Genomic DNA, 8,815 nt, shown 5'->3' with positions numbered 1-8,815 from the left:
CAGAGGAGGGCAGTTGTTGCCGGCAGGAGTTGTGTAGGCTCCATGTGTGCATATGTGTGCTAGCCCTTGGTGATATGGTCCTTGGGTGGGTGAGGGGAGAGCTGTGTGAGAGGCAGGTGTGTGTGAGACCATGTGTGTATGGAAGGACTTGGGCCTGACGGTGGGGCAGTTGGGGGTTGACATGGAGGTTGGGGGAGCGTCTGTGGGGTGGGGGCCCAGTATGTGTGTGTGAGGGGTGCGTGTGCAGCCTCGGTGGATGTGCCAGGTGTGTTCTTCACTCAGTACCTGCGCAGGTTGCTCTCAGAGCATCTGCTGCCCGGGCTGTTCAGGGACTGCATTATCCCTCCGGGACTTCTTCAGAGCCCCAGGCTCCCCTGGGTCTGGCTTTTGTGTCCCAGTGAGCCCTCCTCCGTCATTCCTTGAGGTCCTGAGGGGGAGAGGGCCTAGATCATTAGACTCCTCCCTGAGGGAGGGGAAGATTCCTGAGACCTCCCCCACGTCCCCACCTCCTCACATGCCACTGGCTTCCCTGCCCCTCCCTGGGAGAGAAGGGTGATAGTACCCATTTAAAGTAGGACAAACTGAGAATTTATGGCTAGTTTAGCAGATGCTGGGTGTGAGTTTTCTGCAGTTTTCTTTGCTCCAAGGTTTGGGCTGGGACTGGAGCCTCAGCAGGTTTGTGATTCAAAACCTAAAACCTTAGACCATCTGGCTGATCTAGAGAGGGTGGGTAGACAGTGAGTCCCAGCTTTACTTGGCTTTCTCAATCCTCGTGGGTCCTGCTCCTCCAGGCACTGACCTGTGGCCTGGACCCACCCTCCACCCCATGTGCAGTGCAGCGGGGGTGGGTGGAGGGCGGGGCTGCCGCCAGATCTAGTCAGACAGGTGGAGCTGCCAGGGCAGGAGTCTCAAAGAGCCAGGCTCCCAGAGAGGAAGGGCAAGAGGAGAGCACCGGAGAGGAGCCGAGAGGCTGGAGGTGAGAGCTCTGGAGGGCCCAGAAGAGCCTGGGAATGTCTCAGCAGGGGAGAGGAGGAAGGGGCAGGCGGGGATTGGGAGGTGAGAGTCCCGGAAGGGACAGGAGGGACCAACCAAGAAGGGACAGGGTGGGCAGGAAGGGCTGGGAAATGAGAGTCCCGGCAGGGCAAAGGAGGGACCCTCGGGAGAGGAGAGTCCTGGAAAGGACAATCCCAGGAGAAGGGCATCCCGAAATGGGCCAGGAGAGGTTGAAGGGGAGGATCCCTGGAGAGAAGAACGACCCAGAGCTGGAGAGGCCAGAGACTTTGGTGAGGAAGGGAGAGGCAGTTTATTCGGGAGATGAATTTTCTGTAAGTGAGAGGTAAGACTTTCTAGAAAGAGATCAAAATTGAGAGTTTTCTTGTGGAGGAAGAGGGGAGGGGAGGTCATGAAGTAAAAACCACCAGAGAAGAGCAGAGAGTGAAGGGAAGAGAGGAAGGTGTGGAGAGGAAGGGTGGAACAGCCCTTCCCAGGCAGGCAGGATGTGTGGGAAGCAGATGCCCCCGCCAGACTGTCTCCTCCTACCCCTAGTCCCCAGCAATTCCTTCCTCTCTCTGTTATATCCTTTTGCAATGAGTATCGGGGGTTGTCTGGTCTCTGTCCTGTCTGTGGGTCAGGGGTAAGATGGGAGAACACAGCCCTGGCTGACACCCGCCTTCCATACCTCCCCAGAGTCAACTAGGATGGAAGCTCTTGTGAACGTGTACCAGAGCATGATGAAGCATGGGGGTAAGATGCTCTCCACCTGCCTACCTCCCTCCTGTCCTGAGGTCTAGGGCTGCCACCTAATGGAAAGCCCTCCCAACCCCTTTGACCCTTGTGACCTGACCTCACTCATATCTGTACACCTGATTGGGACCCTTTGAACCCTGTGGCACTTCCTGACTCCTTTGATCCTTATTTGCAGATCCCCGGATACAGGGCTACCCTTTGATGGGGTCCCCCTTGCTAATGACCTCCATTCTCCTGACTTATGTGTACTTCGTTCTCTCACTTGGGCCTCGAATCATGGCCAATCGGAAGCCCTTCCAACTGCGTGGTTTCATGGTTGTCTACAACTTCTCACTGGTGGCGCTCTCCCTCTACATTGTCTATGAGGTGGGACCCTGGGATGCCTAGGCCTTAATTTCTGCTGGCAGGGTAAGGGGCAGGCCTTAGAGCCAGAGCATGCATCTCCTTTCCAGAAAGGCTCAGATCCATCTCTTCAACTAGAAAACGGGAGGGAATGGGGGGAGGGAGGGCATTCTGGTGGTCTAATCCACATCCCATTTCTAGTTCCTGATGTCTGGCTGGCTGAGTAGCTACACCTGGCGCTGTGACCCTGTGGACTTTTCCAACAACCCAGAGGCACTGAGGGTAAGTAGGAGGGAGTTGGGGGGTGGGGGTGTTGGGGGGTGCCTACATCGTAAACAACCTGGGGATAGCCATTTGGGTGTGACCTGTGTTCATGGGCCAGTTTAGGGAGGCTCTAGTTAGTAGTGAGGGGCGGGGTCCTAAGGCTGCCCTGACTTCTTGCAGATGGTTCGAGTGGCCTGGCTCTTCCTCTTCTCCAAGTTCATTGAACTCATGGACACGGTGAGAGTGTATGAAATGAGAACTTGAGGTGGGGGAGAAAGGAGTGAGAGGCCCTGACTCTGAAACTCCTTTCCCTACTCTGCTCAGGTGATCTTTATTCTCCGGAAAAAAGATGGACAGGTGACCTTCCTACATGTCTTCCATCACTCAGTGCTTCCCTGGAGCTGGTGGTGGGGAGTGAAAATTGCCCCAGGTGAGTGGTGAACGCCTTTGGGGGAAAAAGGGGCAGGCACTGGGGATTAGAGGCTCGACTCTCCTGACCCTGTTCATTGTCCGTCCACAGGAGGAATGGGCTCTTTCCATGCCATGATAAACTCCTCTGTGCATGTCATCATGTACCTGTACTATGGACTATCTGCCCTTGGCCCTGTGGCTCAGCCCTACCTTTGGTGGAAAAAGCACATGACAGCCATCCAGCTGGTGAGGGGCCTGGACCTGGTCTGTACCATCCCAATACTCCTAGTCTGGATCCTTCCTTTATCCAACCTGTCTCACCTTTGACACTATCCCCCCACTCAGTGTTCAGTCTTTCTCTACCCCTTCCCTCCAGCCCTCTCAGTATTCCCTCTGACCCTTGCCTTTCTCTATCCTAGATCCAGTTTGTCCTGGTCTCGCTGCACATCTCCCAGTACTACTTCATGCCCAGCTGTAACTACCAGTACCCAGTCATCATCCACCTCATCTGGATGTACGGCACCATCTTCTTCGTGCTCTTCTCCAATTTCTGGTATCATTCTTACACCAAAGGCAAACGGCTGCCCCGTGTAGTTCAGCAAAATGGAGCTCCAGGTACTGCCAAAGTCAAGGCCAACTGAGAACCATGCTCTTGCTAGGCGCCCACCTAAGTGCCTCAGGACTGCACCTTGGGCAGCATCCATCATTGTCCTCCCCAACTACACCTGTGACCAGGGATTGTGTGGTCAGGACTGAGCAGGGGACAAGCCTTCCCCTCCCCACAGCTGGTACACAGGGACCACAGCTTCCGTTCCTCACCCACTTGTCCCAGCCAGCCCCAGGGACGTGGCCTCGTTGCCCTCTGCCACTCGAGCTGGGGGCTGAAAGGGCTGGACGCTTACTTCCCCCTCCCTGCCTTAAACTTGGGAGAGAAGCACTCAGGACTGGCCCCCACCAGGGTCTTGTGGCCTTTTTCCTCACACTGAAGAGGTCAGCAATAATCTGTCACTACGGACCCAGGCTCCCTCCTTCCCACCCATACGTCCGAGTGGGTGGGAGGCCTGAGAATATAGCCTGTGGAGGCTGCTCACTCATGTCTTCATTAAAAGTGACAGAGGAAACTACTGAGGCTGTGTGTGTACGTATATGTAGGTGGAGGAGGTGGGGTACAGAGCCTGCTATCTCTGTCAAGGCTCCCACAGGATGGACATTTCTAGCTCTCAAACACAGGAGAGGAGCCCCTTGAGAAAGCCAGAGACAGAGGTCATGCAAGGAGAAGAGAGACATGACTTTATTAGAAAAATAAAAAAAGCAAACATAAAAACTGAAGTGATGAGTTGGTCCTCAACGGATGCCTTGATGGATAAGGCTGCTCTTGGTTGCACTAGCCTTTTCCCGCTCCCGCCGCCGTGCAGGGTCCAACTCAAAGCAGCGCCACATGCGTAGGGTCTCATCTGCTGCTGCTGATGCCACCGTGGCTCCATCTGGACTCATGGCCAAACTTAGGACCCGGGCTGTGTGACCTGGGCATGAGAAAGGAAAAAGTAAGAGCAGCACATGAATGGAGACATACTACAACTCTCCAATTTTAAGAGCAAACCTACCTTTTTTGGGGTTTTGTTTTTTGTAACAGCTTTGAGATAATAATAATTTACATGCCATAAAATTTATTCTTTTAAATTGTACAATTCATTGCTTTTTAGTATAGTCACAAAGTTGTGTAATCATCACAACTATAATTCCAGACCATTTTCATCACTCCATAAAGAAAAGCACACATTACCCTTTCCCTCCAGCCCCTGGTAACCATTAGTCTGTTTTATCTTTCTGCATTTGCCTCTTCTGGATAGTCCATATAAATAATCATACAATATGTAGTCTTTTGTGTCTGGCTTCTGTCATTTAGCACATACCTTTGAGCTCAGCCACCTTGACCATGGTTGGGTACTTCCAAATAACCAGCTGGTTCTGGGCAAAGCCATGACCTGAGATAAGTTCCTTGTAGTGGGAAGACCAGAGGATGGAGCACACCTGTGGAGAGGGGATGGTGTAGATACAGCATAGAGCCGACTACTCAAATCAGAAGTCCATTCTAGAGTTAGGAACATTGCCAGGTCACTGAGACTTGAGTGGCGATGATCCTAACAAAAGCCTTTTGAGAATTATAACTGTTATCCATTTACAGATGAGTAATCGAGCAGAAGGAAGTTCAGCAAGTTGCCCAAGATTACAAGCAAGTTAAGTTAGTAGGTGACAGCCAGAATTTGAACTCTGGCTCAAAAGCCCAAATCTAGAATGAAGGTGGGCAGAATGGGTGTTGAATGGAAGGAGAAGCTGGAGTCGTTGCAGGGAGACTCGCCAGCAAGTCATCAAATTCTAATGGATTTGGGTTATATGCTGTAGGTGATGGGGGACCATTGCAGGATTTAAGGAGGACAGTAACATAGCACCCAGACCACAGTAGAGGACAGACTAGAGGAGCTAAGGATACTGAGACCAGTGCACTGAGGGGAGGAAACACTTATGAATGACATTCTGAGGTAAAAGTGCTATCTTGGTGACTAGGTGAGGAGGATGAAAGACTCTAGGTTTTTTCAGATTTCTAAGCAGGTTCTGTCCTCTGGAAGAATATAAGAGGAGGAGGCGTAGGCACACATTTTAGGGAGGCAAAGGGAAGCAACAAGTTTACTTAGGAACCTATTAGGCTGGTGCCACCTATAGGACTTGGGACAAGACGGGCCACAGGGTGTTGGAAATATGGATCGGGAGCCTGAGTGAGAGCTGATTTAGAAGTTTGGAAATCATCAGGGTACAGACTTAGTGAAGCCATTGAAGGGGACATGGTTGCCCAGGAAGAAGTAAAGAGTAAGAATGTATCTAGGAGTGAGAGACTAGAATAGGTAAAAGACTACCTGGGAGTGGGCATCCACAGCATTCAGACAGGCCCCAGAGCAGACGTTCCAGATGCGAATGTGCCGATCACTGGTGCCCCCTCCAGTTGCCAGTATATTGGACTGCCAGGGACACCAAGCTACAGCCTAGATGGGACAAAAGTGGAGTCAGCAGGGAGTTATAGAGGGTCCTAGACTAACCTAGTCCAATCCCAGCATCCCATCTCCTGTAATATTCCCCAGGTTCTGGGTGAGGGTCTGCAGAGGCCCCAGCTGAGCCCCTCTTACCTTGACAGCCCCTTGATGCTGGGTGAATGTCTGCAGGGGAACCCAGCCCGCCTCTAAAGCAGCACTAGGCCACACATTGACCAAGTTATCATTGCCACCACTGGCCAAATGTCGTCCATCTGGGGACCAGCGCAGCCCACACACTTCCTGGCTGTGACCACTCAGTGTGGCCACATGGTGTTCTGCTACCCGAACATCATGGTGATGGATGTGACCAGAGCGTGAGCCACTGCAAGAAGGAAGATGGGAATCAGGTCCTGTGGCAGCGCCAAATGCCACCGCAGGGCAGAGCTGCTTCCCTTCAGGGGTGTACAATGGGTGGAGGGCAAAAAAAATCATAGCCTGATCTTGCAACAGACTAGCAAACACCACTGACCTGGACAGTATGTAGCTATTCCAACACAGGGCGCCCACTCGGGCAGAATGACTGGTCATGTTCCGAAGCCGCTTCTGCTGCTGCACATCCCATAGCTAGAGAGAGAGGACCACGACCATCAGAGGCTGGGCCCTGGCACAGCATCCTCCTCCTGGGCAAGCTCCCGGGGTCTGGGGACAACAGAGCCGCAGCCCGGGGACAAGTCGCACCTGGACCTCCGCGCTGCTGGTGCCCACAGCCAGGTAGTTGCCCTCCTTGATCCAGGACACAGAGGAAACGTAGTCTCCAGGCTGCTCCATCTGCAGCAGCTGCAGGATGTCGCCGGTGCTGGCGCTCCACAAGTACACACTGTTGTCCAAAGCCACGGCCAGCACGTTCCCGGAGCTCCAATCCACCAGGTTCAGGTCTGCCAGAGGGGCAAAGGCAAGGACTGACGCTGCCCTGTGCGCCTGGTGCCCAGGCCCTCTTTTCCCACCCACCCAGCAAGGCGCAGGCTGTGCTTACAATAGTCGTTGCGGATTTCAGGGGCATCCAGGATCCGGTCGGGCAGGGAGGGGATGTAACGGCAGGTCCTCTTGCTGGAGCCCGGCGTGGCCTTCTGGCTGTAGAGGACTTTCAGTCTGTTCTCGTAACCTGTCCCAGTGGAGGGAGGCTCGGCCCTGGAGACCCGAAACCTCCCCTGGCCCTCCCCTGGCAAGCCGATAAGCACTCCCCCCCACCCTCCAAGCACCGTGAACCTCAGGTCTTACCCTCTGGAACTTTCTGTGGTTTCCCGCTGAGCCGAAGGATCTTGGCTTCCTCCACGTCAAAACCGTTCAGGTTCAAAGCCCAGGCTTTCTGATGTTCCTGGTACACAAGGGTGGCGGTGGGTGAGGCGGGATGGCGTGGGGCGAAGTGCACAGACGGGCCCCTGGCCCCAAGTCCCTCGGGGGCGCATACCTTCTTGGTGGGCGTCTGGCTGTTTTCCGAATGGTTGTTCTCCTTACTCAGGAGGAAGCTGGCCACCTCCATCTGGGTCGCACTGCGATGGGGGATATAGCGGTCCCCACCAGGTTTGCTGGGGGTGGTCTGAATCTTGGAGCCGGATTTGCCTGGGGTGGAGAGGGACGCAGACAGTCCCACTCGGCTCCCGAGGGCGGGGACCCGCAGGCCGCGCTCAGCCATGCGCCCTCCCTCCCCGCGCCCCGCCGCACCCACTGACCCGGAGTGCGGCCCGGGGTCCGGCCGGCGGTGTGGGACCGATTGGCCGCCCGCATGGGTGAGGGCGCGGGCCCCGAGGCTTCCTTAGCTTTGCGCTGCCAGCGCGCGGGGGGCGCATTGGGGATGGGGGTGTCCAGCTGCAGCAGGGCGTGCAGGTCGCTGTCGAACACGAACTGCGCCATGGGGGCGAAGCGTCCGCAGGGGAAAGGTGCCCGCCGAGCCCTGGAAGAAGACAGGCGTCCGTGCTCGGAAAGGCCGGCCCCACCGCCAGGGCCGCCTGGCCGCGGGCCCCCCACGGCAGGGCCCCGCCGCCACTCACCGTCAGCTCCGAGCCGGTGCGATCCCCGACCGACCCGAGAGGCGCAGGCCTGAGCGTCTTAAACTCTCCGCTCCCGGCTGTCATTGGCTTCTTCGAAACCCAACGGTCGTAACCGTCACTTTCTCCCATTGGCCTCCACGGCCCTGGGGGCGGGTCTTCCGGGGCAAGTCGCAGATCTCACGAGAGTTCGGCCCGGGCACGTGATTTGTGTCGGAAAGCGAGAGGGGAGGGGCGGGGAGCGTCCGGGGGCGGGGCTCGCGCTGCCTCCGCCTGGCCGGTTCGCTGCCATTCATTCCTCGGGTTCCCCTCACCCGCCCTTCCCATTTAAGCCCTCCCTGTGGGCTTATTTATGATACCCGAGTGCCGAGCGCTGTGGGGCGACCTGAAGCACTGACCCCTTTAGAGAACGGAAGCGGGAGGGTGGAGGGAGAGGGCGGGCTGGGGTCTGAAAGGGCTGAGAGGCTTCACGGAGGGAGGCCGGAGGGGTTAGGGTTCACCCGCTGTTGGCCCGGTGACAGTAGTGATGATGTAGGCAGGCGTGAGCAGAGCAAGCGCGTTGGGCCAGGTTCAGGAGGTCATGGGGTGTAACAATAGCCAGTGATGGCGAACCTTTTGAGCTCGGCGTGGTAGCATTTTGAAAAACCCTAACTTAACTCTGGTGCCGTGTCACATATAGACATTTTTTGATATTTGCAACCATAGTAAAACAAAGACTTATATTTTTGATATTTATTTTATATATTTAAATGCCATTTACCAAAGAAAAATCAACCAAAAAAAAAAAATGAGTTCGCGTGTCACCTCTGACACACGTGTCATAGGTTCGCCATCACTGCAATAGACAATCAATTGTCGGGTGGGAAGCCGCCCCCGGGGGTGACCTTTCCTCCCCTAACATATGGATGGAGCCCCCGACCCTTCCTCCCTAGAGATAGCATCTAGGCCTCAGTTGTATTTCAACTCCAGGCCCAGAAAAGC

At 55.2% G+C, this 8,815-nt stretch overlaps 2 protein-coding genes across 3 annotated transcripts; one reads left to right on the top strand and one right to left on the bottom strand.

The window, feature by feature from the left end:
• The first annotated feature begins 1,612 nt into the window (after nt 1-1,612).
• ELOVL1 (ELOVL fatty acid elongase 1) lies at nt 1,613-3,887 on the top strand. Of its 2 annotated transcripts, XM_059689839.1 has the most exons (7): nt 1,613-1,743; nt 1,922-2,112; nt 2,290-2,370; nt 2,533-2,589; nt 2,677-2,782; nt 2,873-3,009; nt 3,183-3,887. In XM_059689839.1, exons 1-7 carry the CDS (start codon nt 1,698-1,700, stop codon nt 3,402-3,404), a joined length of 840 nt encoding a protein of 279 aa, XP_059545822.1. In that variant the 5' UTR covers nt 1,613-1,697; the 3' UTR covers nt 3,405-3,887. The 2 variants fall into 2 exon arrangements, with proteins under 2 accessions (XP_059545822.1, XP_059545823.1); XM_059689840.1 differs by lacking the exon at nt 1,922-2,112 and having other exon boundaries at nt 1,670-1,743.
• Nucleotides 3,888-4,032: 145 nt separating this feature from the next.
• On the bottom strand, nt 4,033-7,995 carry CDC20 (cell division cycle 20). The gene is made up of 11 exons (XM_059689837.1): nt 7,838-7,995; nt 7,520-7,740; nt 7,258-7,409; nt 7,068-7,164; nt 6,823-6,951; nt 6,528-6,724; nt 6,319-6,413; nt 5,943-6,171; nt 5,676-5,801; nt 4,677-4,794; nt 4,033-4,286 (listed from the first exon to the last, which is right to left on the bottom strand). Exons 2-11 carry the CDS (start codon nt 7,698-7,700, stop codon nt 4,108-4,110), a joined length of 1,503 nt encoding a protein of 500 aa, XP_059545820.1. The 5' UTR covers nt 7,701-7,740; nt 7,838-7,995; the 3' UTR covers nt 4,033-4,107.
• Nucleotides 7,996-8,815: the final 820 nt, after the last annotated feature.

Source organism: Myotis daubentonii, chromosome 3 (assembly GCF_963259705.1).
Source record: "Myotis daubentonii chromosome 3, mMyoDau2.1, whole genome shotgun sequence".
Lineage (NCBI taxonomy): Eukaryota > Metazoa > Chordata > Mammalia > Chiroptera > Vespertilionidae > Myotis > Myotis daubentonii.
The sequence above is the reverse complement of the archived record's forward strand: the minus strand, read 5'-3'. Positions and strand labels throughout refer to the sequence as shown.

What these genes read in the sequence shown, in the direction of transcription:
- ELOVL1 (XM_059689839.1), top strand. Translation starts at nt 1,698, where the DNA reads ATGGAAGCTCTTGTGAACGTGTACCAGAGCATGATGAAGCATGGGG. An exon ending in GAGCATGATGAAGCATGGGG is followed by an intron (nt 1,744 to 1,921) that starts GTAAGATGCTCT and finishes CCTTATTTGCAG; the next exon opens with ATCCCCGGATACAGGGCTAC. An exon ending in TCATTGAACTCATGGACACG is followed by an intron (nt 2,590 to 2,676) that starts GTGAGAGTGTAT and finishes TACTCTGCTCAG; the next exon opens with GTGATCTTTATTCTCCGGAA.
- CDC20 (XM_059689837.1), bottom strand. Translation starts at nt 7,700, where the DNA reads ATGGCGCAGTTCGTGTTCGACAGCGACCTGCACGCCCTGCTGCAGCTG. An exon ending in ACCACAGAAAGTTCCAGAGG is followed by an intron (nt 6,952 to 7,067) that starts GTAAGACCTGAG and finishes CCACTGGGACAG; the next exon opens with GTTACGAGAACAGACTGAAA. An exon ending in TGAAATCCGCAACGACTATT is followed by an intron (nt 6,725 to 6,822) that starts GTAAGCACAGCC and finishes CCCCTCTGGCAG; the next exon opens with ACCTGAACCTGGTGGATTGG.